General features: G+C 39.7%; 1 protein-coding gene across 2 annotated transcripts in view; it reads left to right on the top strand.

Moving 5' to 3' along the window:
* The window catches only part of LOC116239016 (acyl-CoA (8-3)-desaturase-like), a 41,674-nt gene that overhangs the window by 9,050 nt on the left and 11,971 nt on the right, over positions 1-20,653 (top strand). Inside the window, exon 1 of one of the 2 annotated variants that reach the window (XM_031608999.2) lies at positions 18,598-18,823. The exons of the other annotated variant lie outside the window; for it this stretch is intronic. Within the exon in view, the coding sequence (XP_031464859.2) occupies positions 18,599-18,823 (225 nt within the window). The 5' untranslated portion in view covers position 18,598. Of the gene's footprint in view, positions 1-18,597; positions 18,824-20,653 lie in introns of those variants that run through there. 2 annotated transcript variants of the gene reach the window in all.

Below are 20,653 nucleotides of genomic sequence, written 5' to 3'. Positions count from 1 at the left end.
TTCTAAAAGTTAACATTCTTTCACCTATGAACTCATTTGCCGCCATCATCAGCTTCTATTACTCTTTGTTACAAGCTGATGTTACTGAGATTATACCACACAAGGAAACAGCAATGTTTGCTGAGGCCCACTTTTTTTTTTTTCCTAAGGCCTATCTCTTCTGTCCAATGAAGATACCCTATGAGAAAGCTTTTAAAGTTGCATTTTATCTATCATTATAAGCAGACTTACTTCTGCTAGTACTTATACTCATCATGATCTAAGCCTTATCTCAGCTAACCATTCATTTCTAATTCTACACCTCTCTTCTAAGTCAAGTCTTGCTCCTTTGCTTCTCATTTTCTTATCTCCTTGTCTCACCTTTAGCCCACAGCACTTCTTTTTGGAGCCATAAGTTCACCAATGGTTGGAATTTGAAGCTTGGGACTTCTAATTAGAAGCTGTATGTGCTTCTATTCTGCCTTCTTTGCTCTCTGGAATGAGATTAAATGCAGCAATGTTGTAATAATATATTAGAAAAAGTACTTCTCAGTTACTCAGATAATTTGTTCCTTGGATTCTGATGAATGGTTTGACCAACCTTATAAAATGTGTTCTCTCTGAAGGACCAATGAACCTGTATCTCATTAAAAAGTCTCAGCTCTTTTATGTTGCTTGAATCCTTTCAATTCTCAGTATCATGGGGATAAGTTTTTCATTTAAGCTACTTATAAAGTATTCAAAAATATTTTGTCACTAAAATACTGTCTTTTAATTTTAACTACCATTCCATTTTTCTGTGTAGACTGTTAATTTGTACCCTTGCTACGCTTACCAGTTCGAAATCTGAATGGCCCAAGACAGTTCTGTAGTGGCTATAAATAAAATCTGTGTAAATTATCTTGCCACCTTCATCTCTTGCTAATGACATCCTATGGATGGATTTACCTCTGGGCTACTCTTTTCAGTTGTTAGTCCTGGTATTTTGATGACCTTTTTTCTCACTGTAAGTTGATTTGATGTAAATAATGATGGGATTTCAACTATATTGACAGGATTCAAGCAGTCAGACTGTTTCTGTTAACTGTTTTTCTCTATGAAAATCTGTTATTTCTTACAAGTACACCTGGAGTCTTATGTGCAGCGGAGATTTCAGCTAATTTATTGCAATTCCATTAAAAATGTGCCAAGAGTAGCAGAGAGAATGGCAACAAATCTAAGTACCTGGCTCTTCCAGGAGCTATGCAAGAACTTTTCCTTAAGTCATGATGCCATTCAGGCTTCAGTCAACATCCATTGCATCCCTCTTATGCTGCCATCTTCATCCAGTTTGAACAGTTCTCCACACGCTTGCTTTTTGCAAAAGGAGAGAGAGAGCCAAACTCATTTCTACTGCCAGAGTTTCTCACTAGGGTTCTTTTTGATTGATTGGTCCCCTCAGTTACGCTTCCTTGGTCTGTACTGGCATAACTTCTTTGTGTCCACGTCAGGGATCCTGTTATTTCCTTTTCCCTCTGCTCTTCTTAAAAGAAAATTTGTTGAGTTCTGGCCTTGTTTATTTAGGCTATTTCATTTTCTTCCATGAGCATACTGTTACTGTTTAGTTGAATGAAGCAGAGCATCTCTTGAGCTTCTTACTCTGGTCTGCTGACAGCGATTTAATTTCTTTTGTCTCTACAAAAGCTCTTTGTTTCTCACTGGTAGAGCTACCCTGGGTACAGAGCAAGGTTGCATGAATTTTTAAATAAAACCTGTAGCAGGAAAATCGGAGGTTTCCTCTAATCAGTCACAGAGATACAGTTATCACTTTCATGGAAGGCAGTCTGACATTCTCATTTATGAGGATGATTACCTCAATTAAATCAGTAACGAATATAGTAAAAGTAAATTGGAAGACCATTACTCATTTTTGTACTTAAGAGTACAGACTTTGAGTTCTCAATATATAAATGTTTTTAATGTAAGAATTCTACAGATAAAGAGGAAAAATTAAGCAGTGATTCATAGTTTCATGTAATTCTCTGACATGTACCTGAACACCCCATATCTCTCTTTCATGTATTAATCTTCACAATCCTTTTGGGAAAATATTTCATTATATAATCTCCATTATAAGAGATTATAGAAGAGAAGTCTTGACATCTGCATCAAAAGATTTGACTACATATGAGCTGAATCATCTTCTTCTGTAAGACTGTGCTGGAGAAGGGAACTGAGTTTGAATTTGTTGTGCCATTGTACCTGTTGTGAAAGCAAATTGCCATAGAGATGTGAAACAGGTTAGAGAACTTCAGAGATGAATATTTGAACTAATTAGAGAAGAGGGGTCAACCCAGTTTCCTTTGGTCACTGTATGACAACGTTGGCATTATTCCCATCTGAAAATGGGAGCAAAACCTGAATGCTCCAGGTCTCATGCACATACTAAAATAGAAATCTGGAATCTCTTTTGTCCAGGAAGAGTTGTCTGGGTTTCAAATTGCTTGGTGTAGGAAGAAAATAATGAAAGGAAGTTGAGAGATATTCAAGAATTTGGTCAGAATGTGGCAAGAATTGAGAAGGTCAGAGTAGAGTTCACATCATTTTACTTGAATATATTTAGTTGCATAGGTTTGCTGCAGATAACATAAAGATGGACATGGCTTGGTGCTGTGAATTATCCTTGTCTCCTAAGTGATAAAATGTATCATGGTACATTCATCAGGACTGATTATGGTCTTTCCACTGGATTAAATATTTAATTGATCTACAGTATGCTGTACTCAATTGTTATTTTTCAGTCTCAATACATCTTCCACATTTTGTTGCACAATGACAGTCTTGCTAGAGTGCAAAGGATTTAGATTTTCAGCGTGGGAAGGAATTCACCGAGAAGTGGGGAGACACAGCTTTGAGTGAGGTATTTAGTTATGAGGATATTACATGCATCATAGATAGCTTCTTTTTCTTTATCCTTTTTCTAAGATGGACTCTGTCATGACTTTGAGTGTTCACATAACCTTTTTACTTGTTGGAGCATCAGAATATGTGGATGACCCCAACATGAATTCCACAGGAGAGATTTTTCTAAATGTATTATTTGTTTGTTTTTGTGAATGGAGTAATTTGGAATGCTGTGGATCCATTTTGTACCAAGAGAAAGCTTCAGGAAAAATAATGCCGGTTTGCCTCCTTGTGGTAATGTCATGCAGTTACTTCTAGAAATAGATGAGTTTTTTTGTTTTCTTTTGTATGAATTCCTCTGTGTTTGCTGCTGAGGCTAGAAGAGCTTCACAACGTAGCTTATGTATCCCTGGGCTTCCAGGCTTCAGTTATCGTTCTGGAAACTCTCAATTCCAGGCAGTGTTGTTCAGCCAGGGCAAAGATAGAATGCGATTTTGCACTGCTGAGTATATAAACATTGTGACCATAAAAATAAGAGAGAATTGAATAGAATAGAAACCTACAAAGATCACCAAATCCAACCACCTGATCACATCAGGGATAATCGAAAGTTGAAGTGTATTAGCGGGAGCGTTGCCCAAATGTTTTTTGAACACTGATGGGCATGAGGATCCACCACCTCACTAGGAAGCCTGTCCCAGCATGTGACCTGCCCTGTGATAAAGAAATGGTTTTGGGTTCAGCCTGTTCCCTCCTCTGTGCACTTTGGATGATTCCATTCTGCCATCAGTTTCCAGCAGCAGAACCTGGCACCTCTCTCTGTGTCCCCTCCTCAGGAGCTGCAAAGAGCAGTGAGGTCACCTTCAGACTGGACAGCCCAGGTGCCCCCAGCCTCCTCACAGGAGTGCCTCCAGCCCTGTCACAGCTTTGGTGACCTCCTCTTGATGCTTTCAAGAACTTTAACATCCTTGTTATATTGTGGAACTCAGAACTGTGTACAATATTCAAGGTGAAGCTTTACCATTTGCTAAATATATTGGGAGGATCACCACTTTTGACCAGCTAGCCATGCTGTGTTTAATGCACCTCAAAGTGTGGTTTCCCCTCGTGGCTGTCAGGGGCATACTGCTGGCCCCCTCCAGGAGATATTAGGTGGTTGAAGTTCTCCATGAGCAGCAGGGCCTGTGAATATGAGTCTGTTCCCACCTGTCCATAGAGGGCCTCATCCACCTGTTTTTTCTTTCTGATCAGGCAACCTGTAGCATACACCCATTAAAATGTTACTTATGTGGGTCCTTTCTTAATGCTAACTCATTAACTCAGCTGACTCTTCAACCAACCCTAGCCAGAGCTCCATGCATTCCAAATACCCTTGCTGCAAAAGCCATCTCCCAGGTGTCAGTGACTTCTGAGTTCCTCTTATACACCGAGGAAAAAAAGTCAATGTTATCTGAGTAAGCAGAAGGCAAAAATGTATCACACCTCTTTCCCTTCCTTCTTCCACTCTATTCACAAATACAGGATTTATTTATAATTTATTTATTATTCACAAATGAGGATTATATTCATTTTTGTGACTGCTGAAAGCTGAAATGGTAAGAAAAATACCCAGAACTGCACAGCTCGTGATAGAATAGCAAGTGCTGATACCAACACTGAAAATGTATCCACAGGAAACGCAGCAACAACAACAAACCCAAGAGGTCCCTATCTTGGGCTAAATGCCAACGTGTTAGAAGCAGCAGATATTTTTAATCTCTCCCCTGATTAGGTTATGTCTAATTTCATCCCATGGCCAGAAGGGATGTGGTGCCATGCAGCTTGCATCTTCTTTTCTTCCTCTCTGTTATATCCTTTGATAGCCCAATAGTGGTTGGGACGGACTCCAATGGCCTAAGTTAATAAAGCTCATTCTTTTGCCTCGGTCTGCAGCTCACAAAGCCATTGTATGCCTCCTACAAACGGAATTGCATTATGAAATTAATTCCATTACGTTGCCTGCAGCCTTTTGTCCAAGGACACTGGGAGATCTTGATATGTAGAAGGTCATATTTCAAGATCTAGATTACCCATGTATAATTCCAGTTGCTGTCAAGCTTCGTGTTTAATGTCCAAAAGACAGCACTTGCAGCACTGGGCCAGTCAGTGTATTGCAGACTGCTTTGTTTGTCTAACATTACCACCTCCTTCCTTAGGTTTATTACCTTTGAGCAATTTGTATGCAAGCAACTAGTAGCTGCCCAGGGCTAGGATTAAATGATAGTATTCTGTTTAGATTTTCAGAAATATCCCACAGGCATTGTCCAAGGGTACTATTTGTTAGGATTAGGAGCAAGTAAAAGAAGTAAACTGCAATGCTTGCATGTTATCCATTAATATCCATCAAGCAGGATTGGCACAATACACCTACGAAGACTAAGAGTTGTTAAAATGCTGTCAATTTCCTCCCTAGGTTAATGCTTCAGGTGGATCACAGTATACCTGAGGAACAGACTTTAGAACACGATGTTTATAATGAGCCTACACTTGAAAGAAAATGCGGTTTCTGAAGAATGAACTGTTGACAGAGTCATTGTGACAGGTGGACTGTTTCAACCTGTATTCTATGGGCAAGGACAGCTTTCCAAACTGTAAAGAAACAGCCATTTAGATTGACAGCGTTCTGTGTTTTGCCAGTGCTCTCATTTGGATCTGTGCACTGGGGATGCCATTCAGGAAAATTAGGCTGCAGAAAGTCAGTGCATGACTGGACATTTCCTGTGTCATTTATCCAGACTCAGGCTGTGTTTGTGCTCTTGGATGTGTTCGTATGGAGAGAGCTATAGAGTTTCCAGGTCACAAGGTACCTTTCCTGAACATCTCAGAAAACAATTTCCTTTATGTGCAGCTCCAGTCCTCTTGTTGCCTCATTCAAGCCTGCCTTCCCTGCTTTCTCTGAACTAAAGGCATTATCTGGCATTCCTGAACTACACACTGTGGATTAAAAATTGTCCACAAACCACGGGGGCAAACGTGATCCTCCTTAATATTAATTCTAAGATGATCTAATTCTCTTTGGAAGAGAATTGCTATTCTTAGCCTACCTCATCTGTGAACTTTACAGGCTTCACGAAGATAATTAGGCCTGGAGAGGGTAAATGGAAATGGGCTGGAACAGAAAGTGAAAGGGGAAATGGTAGACTATGGTTGAAGACAGTACCAGATGAGTAAAAACAAAAAAACATGTCATGTATTCTGAAATAAGCAAACTAAATGAGACTGGAAATGATTTTGCAGTCTTCAATTACATTTATTCATAAAATACTAATTTAAATTTTATATATTCTTTTGTGTGTGTGTGTGTGTATACATATCTCTTTTTTTTTTTTTTTCAGAAGATCATTAAAAGTTGTTTGGAAAAGTAAGAATCTTTGATAACAGTTAAGTAGAATGTAGGAAACTTTAACTGAATAAAGTAAAACTGTTTGTTTTGTCCCAGAGCATAGCTAGCTATGTGTGACCTCTTCCTGACCCCATAGAAGATGGTTTTTGGTGCAATAACCTTGTTGCTATATTACAGCTATTGCAGACCAGCATTCACTGTGTTTAACCACTGAACATCACTCATTTTGGTTTAATGAATATTGTCTGCTCCTTGTATGTCGGACCTCTAAATTTTAATGTAAAGGAATTATAATTGTGATTATTTTCTCACCAAGAGGTTTTCAAAACAGTTGTTGATTATTGTTAGATATATTCAAAGGCACAGATAAGGTGACTTGTCTGTGATTTATGTCTTTAATTGTCGAAATTATAGCACTGCTTTATAATGAGACTGCATTTAGCAAACTCATACAATTTCCAGAGCTAGCTGCACTTACGGGCCCAGCTGTATGAAGTAAGTCAGCATATCCTGAGTACAATGTCATCTGTACAAATATAAGTACCAATATATTTTATTTATTTTATATTATTTTATATTATATTTCCAAATGCAATTACATGCCAGACTTCTCTGTTAACCTGAGAAGTTTGGTTTGGCAAGTGATAATGGTTTGTGTTGTTTGGTTAACAAAATGGTTACCATTAACTTCCTGTTTCTGCTTCTTTTCAATTAGCAGGGAAACAGAAGAGAAACATCCTAAAAGAAAGGATGAGTTGTGATGCAGTGTGGAATCAGTCACCTCACATGCAACACTGCAATGAGGTAACCTAGTAGGTGCAAGAAACAGGTTGTGCAAGAAACCAGTCCAGCTACAAAATATAGATCCTCCCTTTTAATCTTGATCCTGGTTCCAAATTGATAGAATAAATTATTGCCCTACTTTGCTCCCCCTCATTTCCCTCCAAAAAAAAAGTGACTGAATTGTTTTCACAGAATGAGTGGGTGTTTGGGATTTTGTAAGACAACTCTAAGCGTGCAATGCACCAATTTTCAATTGAGATTGGTTGAATAGCTGACTGTGATTTTATTTTATTTTTTTTTTTTTTGCCCTGGAGAGGATAAAGAAGGATGACACAGACCAATTGTTCAAGTTGAGGTGCAGTGAGTGCACATGGTAATGGTAAGAGGGTAATTCTCCACAAGTTTGCTTGATTTCCTGTTTCACTTGCTTATTTTGACTTTTTTTCTGAAATCTGTTGTGGTTAGATATGAACGTACAGTTCCTTACAGATCTCTGTAATTTAATTTATAAAAGCAAAGGTGAAGAGGTAAGCTGTTCACTGAGCAAAATGAGGAAAAATTCTAAGTAGATCTCAAATGCTTTGACTTTTTGCATAGCCTCAAACTTCTACTGCCTCCAGCAGTGGCTGCTCAAAACCGAAAAAGTTATTATCAATCATAATAATGAAGGACTTATTAAATAGGATTCATCTTGCCTAACCTTATAAGCTAGGCATTTAGCTTAAGCTGTTGTCTAGGTTCTCTTGTCCATGATAAAGATTATCATCTCTAGATCAAAGTTAAGCTGTCCATCTTTCTTAAATGATTAAGAGAAATTAAGAGATAAGAGAAAATAAATCATTTATATTGTGCATATATTAAGCTAATTTAGTAAATTCATTTATTACGTCTGAATTATGTCAGTGCTCAACTTACCCTTTTTTGAGACATGTCACATGTTCATCTGTTATGATTTTGTAGTCACATTTTTCCACTTTCTCACTTTCAGGTCATGCTATTTCTTTATTAGTCATTCACAAATGGAGCAAAGAAGCTGCTCAAATTATCCTCACCCGGTTCTTTCACTTAGCCTGCTCATTCAGTACCATACATGTATGGCTTGAGCACCCTCTGGTGTTGAAAGTTATTATCTTTTTATTACAATACTTCTGTCTGAAAGTGTCACATGAGCTCAGCCCCGCTCAAGTTAACTCATTTGTTTAGAGTGTCTAGAGTAGGTATGTACTCTGAGGTTTTCCCTACTGACATGATCTGTCTGGAATCTCACAGGAATTCAAAGGCTGAGAAAGAATGTAATAGGTTTCCAAATGGAGAATAAAATCCTAAATGTGGATTTCATTAATGATATCTTAAAAGGAACAGTACTGCTGCCTGATACCCCCTGAAGGGAGTAAGAGGGGAAAAGCTGTGGGAGTGCAATGATGTCTGTGGGCTACTGCTGTGATGTGCCTCTAAAACCAAAATGCAGACTTAGAACTTATCAGACAAGGAATTATCAGTGGTGAAAGACAAATGCCAGGGCTTTTTTGTATACTATGAGGGAAACCTCTTCTAGATGATGCACAAACTGTAGGTTCCCCAGTCTTCAGATCTATTAGTTCAAAATGAAGAGGGAGAGATATTAGGTAAATCACAGAAATGGGATGTTGAACCCATGAGAGGAAAAAAAAAAAAAAGAACAGAGCAAATTTTCAGGTGATTTTTTTTCCAGTATTGTTCTCCAAATATTTAAGAGTATGTAGGTATGTATATTTAAGTTCTGTTGAATAACGATGTAATTATCAGCTGTCTTTTGTAGGAGCCCAGTAGATGCAAAGAAATACTGCTTTTACTCTCACACTTAAAGAAAGGAATCATCATCAGGTGAAAGAAGCACATGTTATGTCTTTCTTGTAGAAATGACTCCTCATGATGATAAATTACAGCCTTGTGTAATGTGTTTTCATCTGCTATGTGATGTGACTTGTCAGTACCTGCTGATATATCTCAGATGGGAAGGCAGGATGGATCTTTATCTTGTGGGTTTAATTGTAATAATCAGTTTTATCCAACTACTAACATTGATAAAGCTTTCCATAAATGATATCTGTGAGTCAGTGCAGAGTGTGGAGAGTCCATAAGATCCATGCATAGAAAATATTTACTGAATTATTAGCACTGTGCTTTTTCTCTTGAAATTTACAATTCTTGTCTTTTATAGAAAAAAAAAAAAAAGAGAGAAACTGTGGTGGCTTGTATATAAAGAATGTCACTTCCTTTGACTTCCTTTGTTTTCATTTCCAGAAGGCTAGAAAAGGAGTAGTGGTTATAAAACACATATAAAACCCATTTCTGAAACCCAAGGACTAAGAAATTAAGAACTGTGCAGTATCAGTCACTCTCTCCCTTACAGACTGGCAGTGTGAAAGTGAAATCAGCAGACAAATTTTCCAAGTGTACCTTCAAATGGGCAGAACTTGATGATGAGAAAGCACAGCTGAAATGCTGTGATAAATGACTGTCAAGAAAGACCAAGACTTTCTATGAAATTTCAGCCCCTCTTTCTGATGCTTTGGTGTATGGAAAACAGTGTATCCTTTAAAACAGTTGTAACTCATATCTATGCTGCTTTGCATAGATTCTATCAAGTAGAAGGAAATAGGGATTCTCTTGCTGTGGAGATAACCAGTTTGGCCTGCACTTTTGATTCTAGGGAGGTGAGAATGGGATGCCAGAATCCTGATGAAGAAGATAAAAGGGTCCAAATTTTGAGTTAGTGTAGTAATCTGTATGGGGTTATCTATGGCCTGCTAAAATAGTCACCTACTTCAAGTGTATATCCAATTGGATTGGCCAAGGGGAGCCTAGTCTCTTAATGTAGGAAGATAATTGAAGTTAGACACTTAGGATTAGATATGGTGGGTCTAGGCCTAAATATTTGTTCAGCTGGGGAAAATAGAGAGAAATCCTCTCCTAATACTAAAATAAAGTATGAACATTTGTATACGTAGGGGAGAGGAGGAAGGAGAGGAGTTACCAGAATGGGACATCATATAAATTATGTAAGGATCTGGGAATAACTTTAATTCAGTTTTCAAATTTTTCTGATTACTGAGTTAGAAATACTCAGTTCCCTGATTTTCAGATGTTTGAGTCTGAAAAACAGCTACTATTGAAATGGAAAAGGACACTGCAAGATAAAGTTATTTAGAGAGAGAAAGATTTCAGTTCCTGAATTTCTGACTTGTAGTTCTAATAAGTGGAACACTTCCTGTGGGGATGGGATAGGATGGGACAGGATAGCTCATTGGGAAGGGACCTTCAAAGATGATCAAGTTCAGACACCTGATCACTTCAGGTTAAAGCATATTAATGAGAGCATTGCCCAAATGCCTTCTGAGCGCTGGCAGGCATGGGGCATCAACACCTCTCTAGGAGACACTGGTCTAGTGTTTTGCCACCCTTGTGGTAAATACGCTTTTTTCTGATGTCCAGCCTGATCCATTCCTGGTGCAGATTTGTGCTGTTCTTATAAGTCCTGGAGTAAGTAAACATGCACTTAATTTTACAGAGGTTGTAAAATTAGAGGTTGTAGAGGTTGTATGCGATCATTATGTCTACGTTCTGCTGTAGTAGCAAAGTAATTGCTGTCATGCATCGTAAAGTTTGAGATGTGAAAAAGAGGGCTGATAAGAAAAATCACATCCCCATTAGTGTTACAAGATCTGTTCTATTATGCAGTGTCTTTAAACATGACTACAGTTATCTCCGTAATTTTGTGTTTGACTTCTTTTTCAGTTTATCTTGTATTTGTCCTACAAGCAGCTCTAGAATTTATTCCATGCTAATGTATCCTAGGAAGCACAGTGCTCGAGGAATTTCTGTATCCTTTGTTGTGTTGCATGATTTGGAGAGAAACTTGAAAAAATTTCAGACTGGGTATGCTGTGAGCTGTCCTTCCCCATTTGTAACATTTAGTGATAGTTCCCACCGTGCCACAAAAGATATATATTTTGTACATTTTATTCAAGTTTGTTTCTTCCCCTGTTCTTGCAACACAGTATGCATAGCTTGGCTCAAATGACTTTTAAATATGTTTTGAATTTCCATCACATCAGGATGCTTCTCCTTCGTGTTGATGCTCTTATGTTTTTGTTCAGACATGTAGAGGCACTTACTTAGTACCTCTTCAGCACTGAATTACATACAGGGAACTTCTGGTCTGATTAAGATCGAAATATGACAAGAATGCTTAAATTGGTGCCCTGGTGCTCTGACAAACGATTAGAATGAAATAAATGAGAATATTGCAGGGTTTTCCAAAGAATTTAGGAAGCTAAAAGACAGAAGTTACTGAGAGAATGTTTACATATGGTTCCATTGTCCCTTCCAGGGGTTAAGACATCTTCCCAGAGTTTGTGGGTGCAGGTTATCACCAAAACAGGGCATAATCACCTCTTCTAGCCAAAAAGGGTGTAGAATGGTGTGTCAGAAAAAGAGATGGTATCACTCTTTCTATTCAGCAAATCTTTGCACTGCAGCTGTTGAGTCATACTCTGATGTATTTGGGGGAGGGCAGAAGATAAGATCTGTTATTGTGAAAGAACACATTGCATCATATGACAGCTTAAGACCACATTGATGTCAGTAGAATACTTGAGCAGAGCAGAACAGAGAATAGAATAGAATAGCTCAATTGGAAGGGACCTAAAGAGATCATCCAGTGCAACTGCCTGACAACTAACCAGAAGTTGAAGTATATTATTAAGGCCATTATCCAAATACCTCATGCTTACTGAGAGCACTGGGACAGGCTGTCCACAGAGATTGTGGAGCCTCGTTCTCTGGAGATATTTAGGACCCACCTGGACACCTTACAGCAACCTGCTATAAGGAACATGCTTTAGCAGAGGGTTGCACTGGGTAATACACAGAGGTCCCTTCCAGCCCTTACAGTTCTGTGATTGACAGGCACAGGGAATCAATCACATCTCTAAGAGAACTTTTCCAGTTTTTAACATCACAGAGTACTGGGCAGTCCAGGATCTATCACTGATATCAAGAAAGTGAGGCAAAAATGCCTTAGAAGTATCTGCCTTTTCTTCATTCTCATTTGTTAGGTGACATCAAGTATTAGTTTACTGTTTCCTTAGACTTTTCCTTGCTGTTGATTTACTTTAAAAAGCCTTCTTCATTGTCTGACATTATACTGACTGATGTCAAGCTGAGCTTTGCTTTTTTTTCTCCCTGCAGACTCGAACTGCAGCTATATACTCTCCCTGTGAAGCCTGACTTTATTTTCAGAGATACCACCCATCCATTCCTGCTGTAAAACCTTTTGTCTGTTTCAGCACAGATATCCCATGCATGTAATAAATAGTTGTATCACAACTGCAGCTGTGACCATCTTGAATTCTGTGCAGGTGTTGAGGACCATGAACAATATTAAGAATTTCTAAAGACTTACTACAGGTTCTTGCAGAACTTCCAATATTGTCCTTCTGCTGTGGGCTCTGAGGAGCTGTTCTAATCAAACTGCGTGTCACTGATAACCTCTTCTCTAAAACACGATCTTTGATTCATAGCAGTAAAGAGAGAGTTGATGGTCATGGAGTTGTAACATTTTGAAGTGGAGGCTTAATACTTCTACAAATGAGTCTCTTGCTATTGACATTTTTCATCTTGATCACTGACCAATAAAAATTAAGCCTAGGAAGTAGAAGGTAAAAGAGGCTGTCTTGGAGGTGAAGGACAAAATTTTTTTGCAAGTTATCAATGACAAGTTGTATTCGATATATATCAATTTGTGTAGCGGTCAACAGGAATTGCTAAGTGGTTTTTTTCTTTGTAGAGATTCATTCACAACATCACTCACATACTGGCTATTTAGGGAGTTTATCAGTTCTCCTAAGATTGAAGAAAGAAATTCTTTGAAGATTATGGTTTTGCAACTTGAGTCCTTGATACTTGAGTTGCTTAGATGATGAGCAGATCTTGCTGAATAATTTGGTAACAAAGGATTCTGTGTTCATTTACATGCTGTACAACTACCAAGCTTCTTAGAAGTTCTTGGTCCAAGAAACTCCTTCCTACTTAAAAATATTCACAATACTTGTGTTCTTGTGATACTTGTGTACTTGTGTACTACCTTTTCTGGAGCCTAGACATAGTGTCTTGTTTAGCTGAAAACACTAAGACATGTAAGACTTCCATGCCTCTTTCTCCACACCAGTGCTGAGTAGAGTGTAAGGATCACCTCTCTTGTGATACTAGTGATACTTTGCCAAATGCAGCCAAAAATACCATTAGCTTTCTTAGCAGCTGTCTTCTGTTCAGCTTGATGCCCACTGGGATTCCTAAGTCATTTTCTGCAAAACTGCTTTCCAGCTAGGAATGTACTAGTATATATTTGCTTGTGCTTGGAGTCAGTATTGCCATCTGTACACACTAGCACAACTGTAGGGCCAGCCACCTAACCTCAATACCATCTGTGGACAACATACACGTGTTAATAGATGCTAGCCTTGGTTTTCATAACACTTCTGAGCATAGGCTATCAGCATGAAGCTGTACAGGTATGTGCTTTCAGAGATCCTAATTTATTTCAGCTCATGTGGATGACAGTGTCTTATCCATAGCAACAATTTGGCTGAATGAATTCATGTCATAAGTCCTCAATAAAACATTAGCACCTTTTCACATCCCTACTGTAGCAGACCTTCATGCTTGCTGCTGTCAACTCCAGTGAGTAGCACTAAGCTCTCTACTGCCTATTTCTCATTCCTGTAACATATGGCATCATGTGAACACAATGAATCAAAAAAGAAAAACAAAAAGAGCTATAGGCAGCAAATAGTAGCTCAGGGGTACAACCTGCATTCTTAGATATTGCAATTTTTAAAGTTATTTTTTGATTGTTTGTTTTAGTTTATACATGCTTTGATCTGGCTTACAGATCTTAATTAGTGCTTTTTTTTTTTTTTCCCTTTTGTTTGTTTCAGTACACTGTGCTGTTTTCAAAGATCTCTGTTTATGGAGATTTTGGTGTCTGTGTTGTGGCTGGCTGCTCTGATTATTATGTAATGTACAGAGCACTATGTAATTATGTGTTTAACAAGACAAATAACTGATATCATTCAGTTTCTTGTGGTGTTAAAATTCATAGTGTTATCTTACTGAAATTATTACTGTTGCCCACACAATTGTAACGAAAGAGGAACCTGTCAAAAAGGTTTTACCCAGTTACAATAACAAAGGAAGAATCCTACACAGTTCATTTAATCTATTTTCTAGCAGTTGAAAGCAGAAAACAGAGAAAGGAATTGAATCTCATTGAATCTCATATACTGATTATCAGGCAAATGAGTACCCTTTTTTCTTGCTATTCAAACCAAATCAAAGTATTTATCAGAGTATAATGTTGCAAATATATCATCAGTTGCCCCTTCTGACAGGGTAAAGGAACGTATCCCCAAATGGGGTGTTAGTAGACAAGGACACATTTAGTGTCAGCATGACACTAATGGAAGCACTACTACAGAACTAATCTCCTTGAATTACCAGGACATTTTCCAAATGTGGAAACTGCTTATGCATCAAGCAGTGGAAATATTAAGCCAATTTTCCAGCATTTATGCAGGCTACAGGAGTCTACAGATGTGACTTTGAGATTCTTCTAGTTAATCTTTGGTGTTCAAGAACTCCATGCTGTCCATGGCCTGCAGACAGGTAACTAAATAGACTTCCTCTGGGAGTAAGCAAGTATCTTAATTACACATGATATGCAACAGCTTAGTTTGAAAAATCTCTGTTCAGCTTCTAACCTGCATACAAGATTAATTCATGAGGTTCTTAGAGCCCATCCAGCCTGGCTTGAATATCTCCAGGCATGGGGCATCCACCACCTCTCTGGGCAACCTGCGCCAGTACCTTTATTGTAAAAAACTTCTTCCTTATAACCAATCTAAATCTCCCCTCTTTTAGTTTGAAACAATTTCTCCTTGTCCTAGGAGTACCTACTACCTATCATGAAGGTAGATTCTTAAATCATAATTTGATGCTTATCTTTTTAGCTGCTTGATCTCTTATTGTGAAAGGACACATTGCAAAATGTGACAGCAGGGAGCTGCAATTCTGGAAATGCCCAAGTTTAGTTTACTGGGGGAGGAGAATCCACTAAAAAATGGAGTAGCTGATAATTTCTTGTAATAGCTAGCTGTTGTTCAGATTATTAACCCTTTGTTACCAAGTGTATTATTTTATTGTCTTGGTTGATGCAGTAGCAAATATTGTTATCAGCATTTTTATCAGGGTAATGTGTACATGTTGACACAATGGCAAAATCATGAGTGTCATACAAGCCATATGGCAGTTCCTTCTCTTAATGGATTATATGGCTCAATCAAGAGTAATTAAAGGTTCTGTTATCTAAGGGTTTAACATGCATTCATAAAAGGACTTAATAGCTTGGCTACAAGTTTAGGTGCTTGGAGGCACTGTTTAAAATCTAAAGCTTCAGCTAAGATACTGCCTGACTCCTGGTTCCAGCCAGGTTTTCAGTGCTGTTTAATGCCTCTCAGAGAAGATAGTCACAGCCAAAACAAATTCACGAGGGGAAAGTTCTGTTTAACAAATTTAATCTTCTTTTCACAGAATCACAGAACGACCAGGGTTGGAAGGGACCTCAAGGATCATGAATTTCCAACCCCTCTGCCACATGCAGGGCCACCAACCTCCCCATTTAATACTAGACCAGGTTGCCCAAGGTCCCATCCAACCTGGCCTTGAACACCTCCGGGGATGGGGCATCCACAACCTCTCTGGGCAGCCTGTTCCAGTACCTCACGGCTCTCATAGTAAAGAACTTCCCCCTGATATCCAACCTAAATCTCCCCTGCCTCAACTTAAAACCATTTCGCCTTGTCCTCTTTTATGATGAGGTTACCCATCTACTTGACCGAAGGAAGCTGGTTCATGTCATCTTCTTGGATTTCAGCTAAGTTTTGATACTGTTTCCTTCTGGACAAAATATTCATCATGTAACATAATGCCTTGAGTGAAAAGTTGCTGATGAATCAGGCTCAGAGAGTTATAGTAAATGGGGTTACATTGGTGGCTGGCTGGTGGCTGGTATCTAGAGGGGTTCCACAGGGCTCCATTTTAGGGACAGTTCTCTTCAATGCTTTTGTAAATGATCTGGATGTAGGACTCAAACACATACTAAGTAAGTTTGCAGATGATACAAAACTATTGACTCCTTTGAGGTGGAGGGACCTTGCAGAGAGATCATGACAAATTAGAGGCTTACGTAATTACCAACCAGTTGATGTTAAACAGGAGTGAGTGCCAGATTGCCTCTGGAACAGAGCAACCTTGGCTATCGGTTCAGAATGAGGGACAAGAGGCTGGAGAGCAGCCCCACAGAAGGGGATCTGGTGTTTTGGCTGGTGGCAAGTTGATGCGAGCTAGCAGTGTGCCCTGGCTGCCCAAAGGGCCATCCATATCCTAAGACACACCAGGCCCAGCACTGCTGCTGGGCGAGGGAAGGGCTCGTCCTGCTGTCTCTGCTCTGTGCTGTGTATCCTTACCTCCAGCACTCGATGCTGTTTGGGTGCCACAATATCAGGAGGACATAAAAACTTGTTAGAGTGCATCCATGAAGATGGTGAAAAGTCTGGAGGGCAAGTTGTGTAAGGGGTGTCTGATGTTCCTGGGTGTGCTCAGCCCAGAGCAGAGGAACTGAGCAGAGGCCTCGTGGTGGCTGCAGATCCTCATAGTGAGTGGAGGGCAGTGCTGAGTTCTGCTCCCTGTGACAGGGACAGGGCCTGATGGAGCTGCATCAGGGGAGGCCTGGGTGGGGAAATATTCTTCACCAGAGGGTGGTGGGAATGGAAAAGGCTCCCCAAAACAACAGGCAGGACCCCAAGCTGCCAGAGTTCAAGAAGTGAGGAATTAGACCTGATGATCCTTGTGGGTCCCCTTCCAACTCAGGATGTTCAATGATTCTAAAGTTTCCAGATACTGGTTTATGAATGAATCATGGTTGGTCTTTCTTTTTTTTTTCTTTTTTCTTTTTTAATCTCACAGTATCCAGTGTAGGAGGAATGTCAGAAGAAACAAGTCCTGCTGTAGTCCTACAGATGTGTACCAGAGAACCAGAGGTGTCTTATCTCAATGTTAGACCACAAAAAAGTATCAAAACTAAGGCTGAGGGATGGCAAAGCCAGGAACAAGAAAGTATACTTTCTGATTGCCTGCTATGAAAGGGGAGAAGCAAAGAAACACAATGGTAATGACTGTTAAACTTTTTTATTGGCTGTCATTGGCAGCTAAACTGAGAAACTGACTTAAATCTTTTCACGTGTTCTTCTAAAGGAGAAAAGGCATTAACACTATTTAAACAACTCAGCTGTGATAACTGTGAGATCTCTCAGGTTATTTGGACCAACCTCTCTAACTTGAACTGCAGAATTATTACCAAATGAGAATTGACCCTAGAAGACTCAAAAGCAATGGAAAAAATACAAGTAGGTATGTGAGAAATATTACAGATATGTGGGCATTAGTTCAAGTGAAATATTGCCAATGATGAAAAGATAACTCAGACAAACTGATTTTTTAGGTTTAGTTATGTAATTTGAAAGCCATTCTCAGTGTGTGTTCCTCCATCCTGATTGATGCCAATATGTGCTTTAACAGGTGTTGTCTTTATATGAAATAGTGAAACCACTGATTCAGGTGTGGCTTTAGAATAGTTTTAAGACTTTATAGTCTGGTTTTAAATTAAAAGAAAGAATAATATGACTGCTGTGACCGCTTAAGAAAGTTCGGAAAAGCTAAATCAAGTTCTGTTTTGTTATTAACATTAATTTCCTGAAGTTAATAGTTGAAACTTTCTCCCAATAGTTTACATGGTAATTTTACAAGACAGAGAGAAGGGGAGAAAAAATCTACCATCAGAACCTAGCATAACAGTTTGTGTTTGCCACCCCAGGCTTACCCAGGGTAACAGAAGCACAAAGTGCAGAGCTCTGAGGAGCCTTATTAATGCAGGGGGCACCATGGAAGCCTCCTCCTTCCTGCCCTGTTCTGTACAACTCATATTTCTCACTAACGGGTTCATGAGCTGTAATATCCCAACAGAGATGCAGAGGGATATTATTTTGGGAGGTAGCAAGTTAATCAGAAGTGTATTTTTCTTAGTGAAGTTTTCCCTGCACTGAGAACACCTTGGAAGTTTTGGGAACAAAACAGGCTCACAAATAAGAAATTGCATGGTCTGACTCTCAACATCGGTAGTTACTGGGTAGTTTTTGCCTGTCTGCATTGCAGTGTGGGTGCTGGGCTGAGAAGAGGAAGCTTTGAGGAGTGAGTGATTGATTGATTTGTTGAGTTGGGGTTGGGAAGAAGGAAGCCCAGAGGAGCTCTGCCTGCAGCTGTCACTTTGCCAACACCACTTGTCTTTCCTGAAAGATGGAGTGAGAAAATGAGGTGGGCGTGGGCTGTGTTGGCGTGTCCCAACCCTTATATACCGGTACAGAGGCAGGATGGAGGGGCTGCTGGGTGAGGCTGAGCAGTGAGAGGAGCAGGAGGATGGCTCCACAGCATGGGGACAGGAAGCAGGATGGGAATGCAGTGGCCGAACCGGTGATGCAGTGGTTCACCTGGGAGGAGGTTGCACAGCGCACAGGCCGGGGCCCAGCACTGCAGGAGCGCTGGGTGGTGATCGACAGGAAGGTGTATGACATCAGCCACTTCTACCGGAGGCACCCGGGTGGTGCCCTTCTTATCAGCAGCCACGCTGGGCAAGATGTCACGGTGAGAGGTAGCAGGACGGGGAAGAGATGCTCACCACCAGCTTGTGCTGTGTGTTGGGTGATTCTGTGATTCTGTGGGTGCCTGGCCAGCATCATGCAGTAAGAGCATGGGGAGTGATTGTGCTGGGAATTCATGCGGGTTGAGGGGCTGTAACGGGCTCAGTGGTACTGTTGGTATGTGCAAGCCTTCCAGCTTATGCTATGGAAACTGGTAAATCATACAGTGGGTTGGAAGTGACCTTAAAGATAATCTAACTCCAACTCCCTGCTATGGGTAGGGACATCTTCCACCATATCAAGTTGCCCATGGCCCCCAACCAACCTGGCCTTGAACACCTTTGGAAAAGGCTTAGCCTTGGGGCAATCAGGTTGTAACTGTTTATCTCATCAGTTTCCTCAGGACTACTCTTATCTCTTGATCTTATTTTACAGCTGCTATAACTGCAGTGGTTAATGGCATGGGTAAAGTGAGGAATCTGCCTCAGGTACCATAGCAGCCAGAAGGCAACTACATAGCTCTTACTATGTATATATATATACACTATAGCTCTTTTTACTTCTAGGATGGGTATCCCCTCCTCGCTGTCATCCCATATAATTGGTAGAAAAAGGCAAGGCAGCATGCGTTCACAAGCAGCACTCCAGAAAAGTTTCTACAGTTATAGCCCATGGGCTTTCTAATCCTTTGGATGAACAAAATTGGAAGCATCTGCTAAATACCAACTGCTGGCATGTTAGTCTGTGGACAAAGAAAACATCTACTCAGCACCATTCTTGTCTATCTTAATGCTGTGGGAATCTGTGGGAATGCCCATCAAAACATTAAGCACGTTCCCTGGAGTTCTTGCCCTCTGGCATATGCAGGAAATGTAGAAAAAAGTGATAAATCAACATGTACACAAAGATCTGGCAAATGAGATTGCTTCCTTACTCTGTGTTTTGAAAGAGCAACACAAGGAAGATTATCAGTTCCTGCATCTCCCATACGAATGGGTCATGAAAATCAGCAATGCTTTGTGTTCTGTATTTTCTATCATTCCTTTGCTTTAGTTAGTACTGTCAGATTTCTTTCATCTGAGGCTGCTGGAACAGCCCAAGTGGTGGATGAACCTGAAAAATACAGACACTTTGTTTCTAGGATCTAAGTTGCATTTTATTAATGGATATCATGTCCAAATGATAAACCCTGACAGACTTCAGCCAGTTTTTTGTGACCCCAACTCAACTGTCTTCATATTTGTGCATGTGAAATAGGCTGTGCACCATAATAGGAAAATGCCTGGCTGAAATATTTGGTACAAGTATGCCTATGCTGCAGAGTCATATAATAAAGTACAGAGAAAGCTGTGCTGGCCCTCATCAACCTGTAACAGAAGGAAGGCAAGTTAATAGTGTGGACTCCTTGCTCTCTGTGTAGCCTGATTATATATGAACCTGAGCTTTACTGTTTATAGACAACTTTATTTTTATGCTGAATAACAACTTGAACTCTGCAGATAGAATAAGAAATTCCTCTTCAGCACTCAGTACAGTGCCACGAGACAGTATGAGTCCCACATACTTTTTAGTTAATATGGGAGACAGAGAGGAAAAAGTAGTGGAAGAAGCATTTATTAACAGAATTGTCAAACTGTTCAATCTTTTTGATGTGCATGATAAAAAAAAAAAAAAAAAAAAAACACAATAATAATAATAAAAAACCCTTAGTTTGACTGGGAGATGGTTCCGAGAGCATCCAGGCTTGGAGGCTGATAACTGTGGAGGGCTTTGAGTAAGAAGAGGAATCTGAAGAATGGAAAATGAGTATGATTAATGTCAAAATGTTAGCAAA

The sequence above is a fragment of the Phasianus colchicus genome, chromosome 5 (genome assembly GCF_987193195.1).
Source record: "Phasianus colchicus chromosome 5, bPhaCol1.hap1.1, whole genome shotgun sequence".
NCBI classification, from domain to species: Eukaryota; Metazoa; Chordata; class Aves; order Galliformes; family Phasianidae; genus Phasianus; species Phasianus colchicus.
Note: the sequence above shows the minus strand (reverse complement) of the source record. Positions and strands in the feature narration are given on the sequence as shown.